This window comes from Pteropus vampyrus, unplaced genomic scaffold (genome assembly GCF_000151845.1).
Source record: "Pteropus vampyrus isolate Shadow unplaced genomic scaffold, Pvam_2.0 Scaffold155, whole genome shotgun sequence".
NCBI classification, from domain to species: Eukaryota; Metazoa; Chordata; class Mammalia; order Chiroptera; family Pteropodidae; genus Pteropus; species Pteropus vampyrus.
Genome location: NW_011888936.1, coordinates 2,269,664 through 2,286,169, shown reverse-complemented (window position 1 = coordinate 2,286,169; position 16,506 = coordinate 2,269,664). Strand labels below are relative to the sequence as shown.

General features: G+C 32.5%; 1 protein-coding gene and 1 pseudogene across 4 annotated transcripts in view; one reads left to right on the top strand and one right to left on the bottom strand.

Moving 5' to 3' along the window:
- PIBF1 (progesterone immunomodulatory binding factor 1) overlaps nucleotides 1-16,506 on the top strand; it is a 152,077-nt gene that overhangs the window by 103,276 nt on the left and 32,295 nt on the right. For 2 of the 4 annotated variants that reach the window (XM_011369782.2, XM_011369781.2), the window contains exon 15: nucleotides 12,108-12,238. The exons of the other annotated variants lie outside the window; for them this stretch is intronic. In XM_011369782.2, the coding sequence (XP_011368084.1) occupies nucleotides 12,108-12,238 (131 nt within the window). The remainder of the gene's footprint in view (nucleotides 1-12,107; nucleotides 12,239-16,506) is intronic. 4 annotated transcript variants of the gene reach the window in all.
- LOC111745445 lies at nucleotides 12,482-12,600 on the bottom strand (annotated as a pseudogene).

Below are 16,506 nucleotides of genomic sequence, written 5' to 3'. Positions count from 1 at the left end.
ACCAAATATTTACCATGCCTGCTTTTCTTTATTCCTTTGGGTAAATCCAAATTTCCATCTGGTATCATATTGCTTCCAGTTGATACACTTCTTTTAACAATGCCTATAGATCAGGTTGACTAGTGATGAATTCTTTCCATTTCTGTATGTTACAAAAAGTTATTTTACAGTGTTTTATTTATATTTCTGACTACTTTTTAACAAAAGTCGAGGTTAAAACATATTTCTCAGTTACGTTACTAAGGCCAGATAAGCTGGAGGAATACAGTCAAGGGTTCACTCCTTTTTACTGTAGTAAAATTCACATAACATAAAAATCACCATTTTCACCATATTGTACAATTCAGTGCCACTGGTATGTTTATAATGTACAACCATCACCACTGTCAAGTTACAGAATATTTTCATTACCCAGAAGGAAGCCCTGTATGCATTAAGCATTCACTTCTCATTCTCCCATCCCTCCAGCCCCTGGCAACCACGAGTGTGCTTTCTGTCTCTCTGGATTTGCCTGTTCTACGTATCATATCAATGGAATCATGCGATATGTAACTTTTGTGTTTGGCTTCTTTCACTTAGCATGTTTTCAGTGTTCATTCATGTTGTACCATCTATCGTTACTTCATTTCTTTTTTATGACTGACTAGTATTCCGTTGTACAATTATATCACATTTTGTTTATCTGCTTATCAGCTGATGGACATTTAGATTATTTCCATCTTTTGGCTATCATAAATAGTGCTGCTATGAGCATTCATGTACAAGTTTTTTGTGTGAACACCTATTTTCAGTTCTTATGAGTGTACACCTAGGGAGTGGAATTGCTGGGTCACATGGTAATTCTGTGTTTAACTTTTTGAGGAAACACAAAACTGTTTTCCATGGCAGCTGTTGCATTTTATATTCCCACCAGCAATCCCAAGCATTCCAATTTCTCATACCCTCACCAATGCTTATTTATTATTTTTTAATCTAGCAGGTGTGAAGTCATATCTCATTGTGATTTTGATTTGCATTATCCTTATAACTTATGATGTCGAACATTGTTTTGTGTGCTTATTGCCATTTGTATATCTTTGGAGAAATGTCTGTTCACATCCTTTGCTCATGTTTTAATTGAGTTGTTTGTCTTTTTGTTGTTGAGTTGTAAGGGTTTTTTATATATTCTGAATACCTGACCCTTATCAGATATATGATATGCAGATATTTTCTCCCATTCTGTGAGTTGTCTTAAGTTTATTTTCATGAAGTCCAACTTATCTGCTTTTTTCTTATGTTTCTTGTGATTACCTTTGGGGGTTTTGTTTGTTTTGCAGATTGAATTTTTATTTTTATTATTATATTTTTAACTTTTTAAAATAAAAATTATGTATATGTAATGTGACAACATGATGATTTGAGATATGTATATGTATTTGATATTTATGTGTATGTCTATAGGTAGCTAGATACAGTGAAATGACTACTACAGTCAAGCTAATTAACATATATATCTCCTCACATGTTTACCTTTTGTTTATATGTCTGTGTGGTGACAGCACCTGATATCTACTAGCTTAGCACATTTCCAGATACATCACCTTTTGTTTATTCATTCATTTATTGATGGACAGTGGGTTATTTCCACCTTTTGCTATTGTGAATAGTGCTGCTATGAACATTCAAGTACAAGATTATGTTTAACTACCTTTTTAAATTCTTTTGAGTGTATACATAGGAGTGGAATTGCTGGTTTCAACTTGGTTTTTGAAATATATTTTCCCTGGGTAAAGAATTCAAAGTTGGCTTTTTTTCCCCCATCCCTGTTTTTAGTACTTCAAAGATGTTACTTCACTCTTTTTTAGTTTGCATTGTTCTGCCAAGAAATATGCAGTCATCTTTCTTTGTTCCCCTCCAGGTGGTGTCTTATTTCTGTAGCTGCTTTAAAGATTTTCTTTTTTTCACTAGCTTTAAGCAATTCGATTATGATGTGGGCTTGATGTAGTTTTCTTCCTGTTTCCTCTGCTTGGGTTTTGTCCGATTTCTTATATATGTGATATCAATGAATTTGGAAATTTTCAACTGTTATTTCTTCAGATATTTGGGGCGGAGGGTTTCAGTTCTTTTTGTTGCTGTTGTTGTTTTTTTGCTTTTCCTTTTGCATAATTTCTTTTACTAAATCTTCAAGTCTCCTAATCTTTTTTCCTCTAATATATAATCTATTAATTCAATCCAGCATGTTTTTTGTCTCAGATATTGTAGTTTTCGTTTCTAGAAGTTCATTTTATGTCTTTTTTGTGTCTTCTAGGTCTCTCCTTAACCTTTCAAATTTTATTTTCTTGAGCATATGAAATACAGTTTCAATAACAGTTTTGATATCCTTGTCTAGCAATTGTGTCATTTCTTCATTGGCTTCAATTAAATTGATTTATCTCATTGTATATCATATTGTCCTGCTTCTTTGCATGCCTAGTAATTTTTTACTGGATGCCAGACATTGTCAGTTTTATCTTAGATCTAAATAATTATAGATTCTTATAAGCTTGTATAAGCTTTGTTCTCAAACATGGTTAAGTTTCTAGGAAAAAGGTTGGTCCTTTCAGGTCTCGCTTTTAAGCTTTTATAAACAAAGAAGGGTTTATCTTCAGGCTAATTTTTCTACCACTACTGAGACAAAAGCCATTTGAATACTCTGATCCATGTCCTATGAATTAGATTTTCTACTTTACGTGGTGGGAATGGGTACTGTTTTTTTCATTATTAGTTTCAAGTATACAGTACATTGGTTAGACATCTATATAGTTTATAAAACGATCCCCCTAGTTGCTCCTTCTCTTTTCTGGTTTTCCACCTAGCCAATACATTAATGTTAACTGCATTCTCTATGCCATGCTCTCCATCCCAGTGACCATCTATCAACTACTAATGTGTACTTCTTTAACCCTTCACCTCATTCCCTCAGCCCTCTGACCCCCATCCCCTCTGTCCATCCCCAAATTGTCCTCTGTATTTGTGAGTCAGTTTTTGATTAGTTTGTTCTTTTGGGGGGAGTGGGTGCTATTGCTGGCCCATGCGATCACCTGAGACTGTCTCTTCTAATTTTTTCAATGGTTCTATCTCAGTCTCTGGTAGTTTATTTACACATATGCACTTTTCAGTGCCCAGGTGAATACTGAGTGGGGACTATAAATTTCAGAGTTCTCTCTCTGTGCACCTCTCTTTTCTTCGGTCCTCCGCCATGTGAACTGTGACTCAGGGGTCACTGTCCTTCAGTGCTTGATGTTCAGTGTCTTCAGATCATTGCTTCATTAGTTAATCCAATATAAGAGAGAAAAATTAATTGGTTTTCTTTTTTGTGTGTATATATGTGCCCACCTAATTCTCAAGAAGCCACCAGGTTAGTTAATAGTGTTAATGTTGTATTTATTAAAAAATAGAAAATAAAGACTAAATCATAAAACATGCCACGTTCCCACCAAAAAGAATTGGTCTTCCTTAGCATCCTTAAACCTTGATTCTTACTCTTTCTCTATCCAGTCATCTATTATTTTTCAAACTCCACATATTCAACCACTGATAATAAAATAGGCATGTGAAACTATTCAAGATGCATAGAATAGAATAAAGTAAATCTATATGAACTAACTTTAAAAAGATTTTCATACTATATTGATAGTTTTTCAGAAAAAGGAAAATTGCTGAATAATATGTACCATGTTTCTCTATTTTGTATGTGTGTGTGTGTGTATGTGTGGTCATCAATGGTTGCCAGGGTTTGGGAGGGAGAGGTGTACAGGGCACCGGCGATTTTTAGGCCAGTGAAACTATTCTGTATGATACTTGAACCGTGGATACATGGCATTATAATTCGTCTAAACCCATAGAATGTACAATATCAAAAATGAACCCTAGTGTAAACTGTGGACTTGGGGCGATAATGGTGTGCCCATGTAGGTTCCTCAATTGTAACAAATGGCAATGCTGGGGGAGGTCATGGTGTTGGGAGGAGCAGGGAATATCTGGGAACTCTTTGTACTTCCACTCAATTTTGCCGTGAGCCTAAAACTACTCTAACAAATAAAGTCTTTAAATTATTTAAAAAAAAAAAAAAAGAGAGAGAAAGAGAATGAAATCTGAGAACCACGGAAAAGAGGAGAAAAGGAAAGGAAGTGGTGGGGGGGAAATGTCAGTGACTCATTTTTTGTTAAGGTAGTTATGCCACCTTATGTCACTCGTGCAGGTTATCAGTCCTTGAAGCTTGTTTTGTCAGTAGCAGGAAAATACTTCTTGGAAAGTAACTTAACTTCTTGACATACGTAACAGAGCTTACTTTTTTGTAATGTTAAAGAATTTGAGAGAGATTTAGTTTTCTCTATGTGTATTTCGTTTGGTGCCTCACCCCTTATGGACTTAGTGTTCTCATGTATTTTGTGGATGCACAATACATAATGTATTGAAGAATAATTAAATTGGTGATGCATAATAAGGTTTCATGAATTAAATTGAAAGGGAAGAGGCAATTGGAACAATATTCATAGGCAATATGTAACATGATCAAAACACTACTAGAAATTGGACATGTATAAATTATTGTTAACTGTCATCATTTTGTCTTGTTATTTTAGGTTCTGATATAAGAATTACATAGAAATTACAATTAAAATTTTTGTTTTAATTAACATTTAATTTAATAGTTACCATTTTGATTTTAATAGTGATGAACATGTATTTATCTACCTTATGTGTGGCTGATTTGTTACTCAGACAAAACATTCACTTTCATTGTAGTAACAGCTTTGTGTTTACTAACCTAGCCAAGTGCATAAACCAAGAAGTCTTTGTTATGGTTCATTCTTGAAAAAATTCAATTACATGGATCCAGGACAATATACTGGAATTTGTTCTTTAAGCCATGCTTTTACAAATACCAGGTCATATGAGTCTGTGTGTGTGTGTGGGTGTGTGTGCGCACGCGCGCGTGCGTGCAAACTACCACTGAAGTAAGGAAAAACAATGACTTATTTATAAATGATATCCTGTTTACACATCAAACAAATAAGAGCATTGTTTAAACTTTTTACCTAACTGGTTGTGCCTAATAACTCATCGATGTCTATAAAATTTTTATTTAAGAGCTATTACAAATCACACTGCAAATTCCACCCCACCCCCCTCCAGCATTGTTATACAGTTGAATCACATTAAAATGAATTCCTCAAGGGTAGCTTTGAGGGAAGAAGAAATTTAAAACACTTGAACTAGAAAATTCCATTCTTTGACTCTAATCTCCTGCCCTTCCAGCTCTCCCAGTCCTTCCAGCTCTCCCAGTCCTTTTATTTCCACTAAACCCGTGCTTTATTAGGGCTCATTACAAGTCCCAGAATTACAAGCTCTTCATAGTTTTCTAATCTAAGAAGCCCCTCCTGGCCCCACTTTTCTTCCCGCCCAGCCTTGGAATTTATCGCCCACCTGAGGATTATGATCTCTAGCATCCATTAGGCTTCTCTTGACAATTCCTACCTTTAACATAGTATCTTACAACCTGGTACTCTATAAATATTTAATGGGAGGAAGGAGAGAGGGTGAGAAGAATCTTGGGTTTTGTGGTAACATGCTAAACATTCTTACGGAAATCTACTTTTGCTGCTTGAAAGCATTACAAATTCATGTTGTTGAACAACAACCAGGTGCTCATTCCTGTCATGCAGTGTTTATCATTTTTCTATTTCTATTGTATTGCCCTTTATCGGCATTACAGAACACTTCCACCCCCCAAAACCTTCAATCCATCATCAATATCTTTCCCTTATTATAATTGGTCTTCTAAATTTATTTTCCTTGAATTCCTTTTACCCAAGGATTTTTTTGGGGGGGTGTGGGGGGGGAGATCTTAACTTACTTTTTTTTCCACCATTTTGGACCCTCTTCAAAAAGTGTGTGCGTGTGTATATGTGTCTGTGTGTGTGTCTAAGTGTCTGTGTGTGTGTCTATGTGTGTGTTGACAACATAGAGAACTTTTCAAAAGTAAACCCCTCTCTTTTTACTTCATTCCTTCTCTCTTCCCCCATCATTTTTCAGTTATGCCCTTCCTCAGTGGTCACTAATGACCTCCTAATTGCCAATATTCTCTACTATGTCCCTGGATCTATGGCATGACATTATAGACATTCTAGAAACTCTGTCCTCTCTTTACATTATGACACCATTCTCCCTCAAATGGCTCTTTGGTCTTCGTAGCTGATACCTTCTTCTTCTAACCCTGAAATATAGGTGTCTCTCTCGTGTCTGCCTTTTACCCTGTTCTTACACTTCAGTAGTGATTCTCAGATGTTAATGAATATAAGAATTACAAAGATTCATAAGAATTACAAAGATTCTTTTTTAAAATGTGAGTTTCTAGATCTTGCCCACACAGATTATGATGAAGGACTACAATAAAGCCCAGGAATTTGCGTTTTTTTAACAAGCCCTTCTTGTGACTCTAATAAAAGTGACAGAGGGCCATACTTGGGGAAAAAAATGTTCTACAGATCTATCTACTTCAGTGACTTCATCACTTCCATGCTGATTACTTTCAAATGTCTGTTTTTTTTGTTTTTTTTTTTTTACTTTCAAATATCTTAACATGCTACTCTGATATATTTTTTTTTAATCTGGACCACACTTTGAGAATCTGAGGAGCAGAGTAGGGCTGATAATAAACTTGCTTTTAATTATTAAAGTAATAAAATGTTTGCAAAAACATTGCTAAATAGCTGCTGTCTGAATAAGCCCCTGAGTGTCAGTCTACCACCACAATCTTATCTGTCCTGCTCTCTGCTCCGAGACACCCCTGGATCTCTCCATATTACAAAGAAGTAATATCTGGCACCACAGAGTTCCTTGGAACCCTATCCCAGTGAAAAAACTGGCACCTTAATTGGATGAATTGTATCAGCTAAATACGACCCTTGTTAAAGATGTTGATGTTGTTAACCACGTGGGGACCCTGGAGAAAAAGCCGGTTTTAATAGAGAGGACAGTGTATTCAGTGTATAAGATAGTTTATGTGCACTACTGTTAAAACCTAAAAGAGCTGGAGTGGCCTGCAGCGGGTTTGAGGTCACAAAAGCTGTGCTTTCCAAATTTGACTGATCATCAGAATCTAAGGCCCAACCCAGAGAAATTTTGATTTAGTAAGACTGGGGTGGGGCCCAGAAATTACTATTTTTTTTACATTTTCCCCCATGATTCTGATAATTAGCTAGGTTTGAGAACTACTCCTTTAGATTGAGAACTGAGAAGTGATACCAAAGTGGATTGCCCCATGGTGGACCTCAGATAGGCATTTTACATTTCCTGGCACAATCCAAAAGATTAGGCAAGGATATTTTTTCAGCATAAACTGTCAAAACTACTAGAAAAGGTATATATATATTCCACACATAGAAAGCAATTCAATGTTAAATTCCATTCAACAGAATGCATTTTGTCTTTGGCAAGAAAGAATTCCATTTCTAGGAGTTTCTTTCAAAATAAACTCCATAAGAAAAAAATTTCACATTTAGGAAAAACACAACAAAATGTAGTCACCTTTATATGTTTTTTAAATTTTAAGAGAAAATCCAAGAATAAGTTAAATTAGTAGTTAAATCAAAATGCATAATTATGTTTTAACCAGGTATTGCTTTCTCTGAATCATATGTACTTTTTATAAAAACAAAGGAGTAATAACAGTCTATAAAATGTTGTGTGTGGATTTAGTCCTGAGTCATTTATTATGTATATGATGCCTGAGTCACTAATTACTAAAGCTTTCCTATAAGGAAAAGATTAGTAACAATAGGCAAAGTGATTATGAAATTTTGAATACTAATATAGTTACGGAAACTTTTTTAAACTATATTTGGAAGAATTAAATTCTATTAAATTATATTTATTACAATAGAAATTATTACTTTTCATTGAGGGACATGTACTTTTTTCCCTGAGGAATTAAAATAAATTTTGCAGATTTAGAAACCCACAAATTTTAAAGAAACATATTCTTAAAACTGACAATACTATAGTTTTATTACCCAGAGAGGGAAGAGTTTGTATATTGTATATTAAAGATACCTTTTGAAAATATGACTTTTGGCTCTTAATTTTGTATATAATATTAAAACCTAATATATATAATTGATGTAATGAAAAAATTGAACTAAAATAATTAAGACTAATGATTGCTGTTATATTTTTTTTGCAACTGAAATTAGATTTGATAAGTTTTAAACGTAGCTCATGCTAGACCATAGCTAACTACAATTTGTAACTGCCCTAGCCCTTCCCCACCAAGCTCCTCCTCGTGTCTCCCCAGTCCCCTCCCCCCACACACAAATACTCTCAGACTGTTCTGCACTTTGATACACAAAGCAACTTGTCAGTTCAGTTAATTCAGTTAGGGTCAGTTCTGTGAAAACAAAGTCAAGGCGATTGTTTGATTTAATTGACTAGTGAAACTTGTTATACAGGTAAATGGAACTTATTTTTATTTTTGTCCAGCTGCATATTTGAATGTTCATAAAGTAACTTAGTAGAGTAATAAGATTCCAGTGACATTTAAAGAATGATTACCAGAGCAAAGGAAAAAGACACTAAAACCCAAACTATAGAAAATATTCATGGTATTTTTTTCTTTATGGCTCTGCTTTCACTATAATGAATTATGTCCAAAAAAAGAAGTCTTCTTTTCTTTCGCTATTCATTTCCTTTTCTTTGAGGAATTTTTTTTCCTGGACTATTCTTAATATAACCAAAAGAATATTTTCTAATAAAATTCAGATGAATTATTTAAATAACTTTTACTCAGTAATCCTCAAACTGCAAGCACATATTCCTTAAGAGTTGGTCAGCCACCTCTTGGCTTCGCTTTTCTGGACCTCTTGGTTGATCATTTTTTAAATTACTTTTTCTGCCACCTCATTCTTTCTGCCTTCTTCTGTACTTTACACTATACCTGTCCTGCTGTTCTCTATAGCTTCAGCTCCTAGGCTGCTAGTTACTCTTTTTATTTTTTTTATTTTTATTTTTTATGTGAGCATAAAACCAAAAAATTGCAGTGCTAAAATAACTGATATGTTTAGATCATAATTTTTTTAATGTTTATCTTGGATATTTAGTTCATTCAAGAGAAAAAATATATAAATCAGTTCCTGTTCCAGAAAAGCAACAAGTATTTAGCCTCAATTGAACTTTCTAGCATTTGTGAAGGAAAGAGGGGGGAAAGTGTTTAAACGTATAAAAGGCTAGAATTTTATTGCTGAAGAATATATTAAGGTCATAAAGTAGTTAGGAATTTTTTTTTCTGTGTAATAAAATATTCCCTTCCCCACCACCTAATCTTTATAATAGCTACCCACCAGTTTTGTTGTGCTTGTTCAGTTTTTGCATATCCAACATTAGAATTCCTTTTTTGAGAGCTCATTATGTACCAAAGTAGGAGCCTGCTGATACTGACAGTGCTGTGTTTAGTCTTAGACTGACATACGTTTTACATGCTTTGGAAAAAAGAGCAAACACATAAACAAAACACTAAGGTTCATTGGGTGTATAATTTGATAAAATAGAAAAGAACTTTGGTCTATATGTCAAGATCATTAAATAGTCATACCCCTTAACCTAATTCTGAAAAAAATTTAACAACAACAACAAAAAAAAAATCATTAAGGAAAAGTGTCTACAGTACAAAGTTTGTTGTAGCATTATTTATACAAGTCAAAAATTGATAACATCATGAATGCTTATTAGTGTATGCAATGTAATTAAATCATGGCATATTAGCTTACCAGATAGTTCCATAATCATTAGAAATATAAATTAAGGTACTCCAACAGCCTAGAAAAATGATTATATGATAGTGAAAAGGGATAATAAAAAATTGTACATATTACACTAGCAAGAAACAATCCAAAAAGGAAATTAAGAAAACAATTCCATTTACAATGGCATCAAAAAGAATAAAAATACTTAAGAATATTTAATCAAAGAAGAGCAAAACTTATACATTGAAAACTACAAAACATTAAAATAAAGAAGACTTGATAAATGGACAGATATCACATTAATGGAAGACAATATTTTTAAGATGACAGTACTGCTCAAAATGATTTACAGGTTCAGTGAAATTTCTATCAAAATCCCAAAAGCATTTTTTTTTTTTTTTTTAGAAACGAAAAAGCTCATCCTAAAATTTACATGGAATTTCAAGGGACCCCGAGTGACCAAAACAATCTTGAAAAGGAAAAGCAAATTTGGAGGATTCCCACTCAGATTTTAAAACTTGGTACAGAGCTACAGTGATCAAAACAGTTGTACTGGCATAGAATAGACTAATGGAATAGAATAGAGACTAATGGAATAGAATAGAGAGCCCAGAAATAAACCCTCACCTATGGTCAATAATTTCTCAACAAGTCTGAGAAACTATTCAATGGAGAAACGACAGTATTTTCAACAAATAGTGCCGGTAAAACTGCACGTCTATATATAAAAAAGTGAAATTGAAACTGTACATCACACTATATACAAAAATTAACCTAAAGTTGACCAAAGACCTAAATTTTGGAGCTAAAGGTATAAAACTCATAGAATAAAACATAAGAGAAAATCTTCATAACCTTGGATTTGGAAATGATTTCTTTAAAATGACACCAAAAGTACAGGCAACAAAAGAAAAAACAGGTAAGTTGAACTTCATCAATATTAAAAATTTTTGTGATCAAAAATTGACAGTATCAAGAGTAAAAAGACACCACAGAAAGGGAGAGATATTTACAAATCGTATATCTAATAACAGTTTAATATCCAGAATATATAAAGAACCCCTACAACTCAGCAACAACAAAGAAAAAACAAATTAAAAAATGGGCAAAAGACTTAAATAGACATTTCTCCAAAGAGGATATACAAATGGTCAATAAGCACATGAAATAACAATTTTGGCAAAGATGTCGAGGAATTGGAACCAAATGCATTGCTGTAGGAATGTAAAATGATGCATCCACTGTGGAAAACAATTGGCAATTCCTCAAAAAGTTAAATATAGAATTACTGTATGACCCAGCAATTCCACCACACTCCTAGGTAGATAACAAAAGGAATTGAAAATAGTCTCAAACAGATATTTATATACCAGTGTTCATAACAGCATTAGTCATAATAGTCAAAAAGTAGAAACAAGCTAAATACCCAACAAGAAATGAATGAATAAGCAAAATGTGCTATAAACATAACAGTAGAATATTATTTGGCCATAAAAAGGAATGAAGTTCTGATTCATGGTACAACTTGGATAAACCTTAAAAACATTACATTAAGTGAAATAAGGAGACATAAAATGATAAGCATTATATGCTTTCACTTATAAAAGGTACCAAGAATAAGCAGATTCATGGAGACAAAGTAGAATAGAGGTTTCCAGGAGCTGAGGTGTGGGAAATATGTTTTGACTTAATGGGTATACAGTTTCTTGGGCAGATGAAAATGTTCTGGAAATAGATACCAGCAATGGTTACACAACATTGTGAATGTACTTAACACCACTGAATTGTACACTGTAAAATGGTTAAAATGGTAAATTTTATGTTATTTATATTTTAACCACATTTTTTCTTTTAATTATACATAGTGATTTAGGTACATAAATTATCTATTTTACAATAGAGATGGAAGGAAATATGAAGACATAAAAAATTACTACATTATGCATTTATATATTTTTTAATAGAAATAAAGCTCAAATAAAAGATTTTCATTTTTAGCTAATGGGTATTCATTAAAAAAGGATAAATTTTATGTCACATAGCTCCTCAGACCAACAAATGGTAAGAAAATTTAGGTAACCTTCCACCAAAATTGGTAACAATATTCACCAATTTTCTTTAAGATTTTCTTTCCTATTTACATTGTCTTTATTATTATTATCATTGTTATTAAGCATAGCAATTTTGATTAGTCATTCTTAAAACCTTCCAATTTATACAGGAAAAGCTTTTCCAAGTAATTCGTGTAAGGGAGAGTTGGTATACTGTATCTGTGTTAGAGCATTTTGAATAATTTTAGTTTCTTGTAAAATTTTCTAGATTTTAATGCAGTCTGTTTTTCTTTAGCTTGACAGGGCCAATTCTCTGTTAAACCAAACCCAACAACCTTACAGTTATCTCATTGAATCAGTGCGTCAGAGAGATTCTAAGATTGATTCACTAAAGGACTGTATCACACAACTTGAGAAAGATGTCAGGTAAACCATCTACATATCTTTTATTTGAGTAGTAAAGATATAAACATTACACTGCTATCGATAAATGTGGGTAGTAAATGGTGAAGAAAAAATTTAAACAATGGAGGTGATCCTAAATGTAATGAGTATTGAATTATTAGAAAAACTAGGTTACATCAATTAGGTGTTTATATTCCACCTTGTGGTCAGAAATTTTAGCCTGGACATAACAGTGCTACACTTTTTTTTTTTTTTTTTTTATTACGCCTATAGTACCTGGTATTCCTAGGTGGTCTCCCATCCAAGTACTAACCAGGCCCAACCCTGCTTAGCTTCCAAGATCAGACAAGATCAGGCATGTTCAGGGTGACATTACTATAGACATAATGCTACACTTTTAACAAAGCACTTTACCCACCCTAACACATAGGACATTTACCCTGTCGTTGTTCCCCTAGAAATCTTTAGTGGGATGTGGGTTGACCAAAGTGAGGAGGAATAGAAACAGATGCCATTTGTGGAATCAAATTAATTTTAAATATTAAATGTATATATTTACTGAGATTCACGTTGACTTTGCCAAGGAATTTTTAGGCTTTTTTTCCCCTAAACATTTAAGTAACCTATGAATTACCTAAATCTAAATAAATTTCTTTCACTTCCTTGAAGTTGTTTTTTTTACATGACATCTTACCCAAAAGACTTGCTCCATTTAATAATTATTCAAATCCTTTACATGTTCATCTGTATGATCATTTTTAGTCTTTTTTTTAATTACAGTAAAAGAACGATGCTATACATAAAGAGGTTTTAACTTGCGAATGGTTAGTGAGTTGGCTTGTTATTAGATTTTAATATTGTTAGAATAAATTATTAACCAATTCATAGAATAGAAATTGTTAAATTAAGGAACTGGAAAACAATAGAGAAGATAGTTATTAAATCCAAGCTTCGTAAGGTATATAACCAAAATTATAAAACTATGGGTCATTAACTCCAAAGTATGAGTGTTCTTTTTATTGAATCAGAATAATTATCTTCTCCTCTCCTTTCTACCCCAGCCAATATAATTGGCCCAGAACTTTACTCCTGATACTAATTTTTGATGATTTGACAAAATAATTTAAAATCACATTTATGTTTTAAACATCAACATAATAAAAATTATATTTGCAATATATATAACCAGCATTATAAGTTAATTCATTGAATTAATTAAGCAGTTATCCTATAAATAGCTATTGGGGACAGTAGATTCTTTTTTATCACTCACATTGGGTACCTAGTTATCGTAAGGAAATTGAAGAAAGAACCCCAAATAAAACTTTTTCATCCTCTGTTATATATTTCTATTATATTTGAAATTTTGTATAGAATCACTTTACCTTCATAATCTTGGAAAGTGGTTTATAAAAGGCCTGTGCAAAAAATTACCTCTTTCACAGTTACCTTGAAGTAAATGTATTTGAATTTTTATCTAAGAATTAAAATAGCTAAAAATATTGAATATAGAGAAATAATAGCTAACTATAGGAGAAAAATTATAAAGATCAGCAAATTCTCCTTTAGAGAAATTAAGCAACTTTTCATATAAGAACATACAGCTTTGTGGTAGGGCCATAATTTTAATCCAGAGTTGTCTGCTTCCTAATTCTATTCTCTTAACCATTATGTTATACTGCCTCCCTATGTCCTATTCTGAATAAGAATACTTTTTTATTAACTACTATAATTAAGGAAGGGAAGCAAAAAAAATAGTGTTGAGTAATGGTTAAAAGTAGGGCATTAATGAGCTGATAATTGTTGAAACTCAGTGATGGATACATGAGGGTTATATTTTTCTCTTCTTTCAAAATACTCCATAATAAAGTTTAAAAAAAAAAAAATTTAAAGGAAGTACAGGCTCTATAGATAAATTGCATGGGCTCAAGTCCAGCTCAGTACTTAGTTTTGAATTGGAGCAAGTCAGTTGAACTCTCTAAACCTCCATTGTTCAGTAGAACTTTGTGCAGCAATAAAAACATTACATATCTGTGCTGTCCAGGAAGATAGCCACTAGCTGTGGCTGTTGAGCATTTGAAATGTGGGTAGTATTACTGAGGAACTAAAGTTGTAATTTTTTTTTAATTAAATTAATTTTAATATTAATTGCCGCTTGTGGCTAATAGCCATGATATTGGAAAGTACAGCCAGTTTTTTCATCTGTGAAATGGGATTAGTACTAATAGTACCTAATTTGTATGGTTATTATAGAGATTAAATGATATTATCTTTGTAACATATGCAGCACTGTGCCTGCACATTATAAATGTCATGTTTGCTATTATTAGTATTTTCTTACATTTAACAAATTTTTATATTGAAATTGTATTAAAAGTGTAAAAAAAAGAAATTATATTAAAAGTAAGAAATAAATTTCTCAAAATATGTTGAACTTGGACAAAAATTAGGACTCCCTTAATAACAGCAACAGTAATCATAAAAACTGCTAATTACGGAATTAACTACAAAAAAATATTTTTGTGCTAAACATCTGATGTTTTAAAACTATCTGTTTCATAAATTTATAGTATAATATTTTAGTACATTCTGAACTAGTATTTCACAGGAAATGAAAACTTGTTATTAATTGAAGTAACTATCCTTTAATGTGAAAAGTTAAGGTGCTTTCACTATTTTCATCATGGTCTTTGAGATGCTGTAGATGTACCCTGATGACATAAGTTAAATGATGTGATGCCAGAAAAACACTCAACCCGATCAACAAGTCAGATACAGCACGATAGGTCATAGTTCTCTCTACCCCCACCCCTACCCTGAGCTGATGACCTGTCAAATATAGTGGAATTATCCTGAGCTTTGAATCCACATCAGCCTGATTCCTCATGGTAAATCTGTCTGTAAAATATAGCTATTATTGTGAACATCAAGAAGTAGTTGTGAAAATTGAATAACATATAAAAAGCTTCTGGCACATGGGAGAAACTCATTAAATATTATTTTCCTTCCTTTTGTCCTTCATTATTTCAGAATTTGAACATTAGATAACCCATCCAAAGAGATTACTAAGTGATTATGTTCCTTAAAAATTCCTCTTCCTCTTTGCTGGGTGTTGATTTTAATAATAAAGAATATTTACATTAATTGATTGTTTTTTAAAAATGTTTCTTTAGCTTATACAATAAAAGCTCTTTAAAAAGCTGAATAATTTTATAATTTTCTTAGAAAATAAAACAACCACTATACCGTCACCACAACTTACAAATTTAGCTATTTATATGGTATAATCAATGTCTAGAAAGGTTAGAGTAAATATGCACTAAAATAAATTTGTTAGAAACATGTTAAAAGCTAACATTTGAGATATCACTGTTAACTACATTAAATTTCCTTATCATTAATAATTCATTCTAAAGGTAGTACTGTTAATATTCTTCCACCAAGCCATAAGAGACAGTCTGCATTATATAGTTTGATCCATAGTTCAGAACTGAAGGAAGCGTGGAAGCAGAATAATTAGCATAAATTTTCTTTCCCTGTTATTAGTTTTTGGTATATTCTTTACTAGTAGTTTAAAAAGAAAAGAGTACATTGTCAACTTCTTTTGTAAGGCGAAGCCAGGAAGTAAGAAACAAGATATCAGGAATATGTTTTCATATAACAGGTGAAATAGAGCCATAAACATGAATTCCTGAGTAATAATTAACAGCGAATTGAACAATTATGGGTGTCATATACCATTCACGATTGATGTGCTTATAAGGAGATTTGTTTTGTAGTTGCTTTATGAGTCACTCATAGAAGCTTTGTATTTTTAAAGGTTAGTTTCCACTGTTATGAAATACGTTTTATGGAGACTAAACTTCTGTTGAGTTATTACATACAAACTAGAAGAGCACAGAGGTTAGTAATCATCATATTCAGTTTTAGAGACGCCCAAGTTGAAGATAGTCTCTGTGATTTAAGAGTATACTCCATGTAGAGAAGGCTAAGACTGTGAAAATATATAACCGAGTACTATCTTTGGAGTCAGTACTGTTTGTGATAAAACCAACATCCAGATAGAACAGAGTTGCTCCATAAACCAATTTATCCAACAACTTTTTGTTCTGCATCATGTGGTTATTTTAGCTATTTAAATATGGAATATTTACTTTATTCTGGGAAAAAGTAAACTTTATACGTAAAGCATTTCTAATGAATTATCTAAAATTCTTTAATAACATCAACATTCCATTCCTATTACACTGTATTTAATGGACCCGTTGGTATTTGAGAGAAAGCGTGTG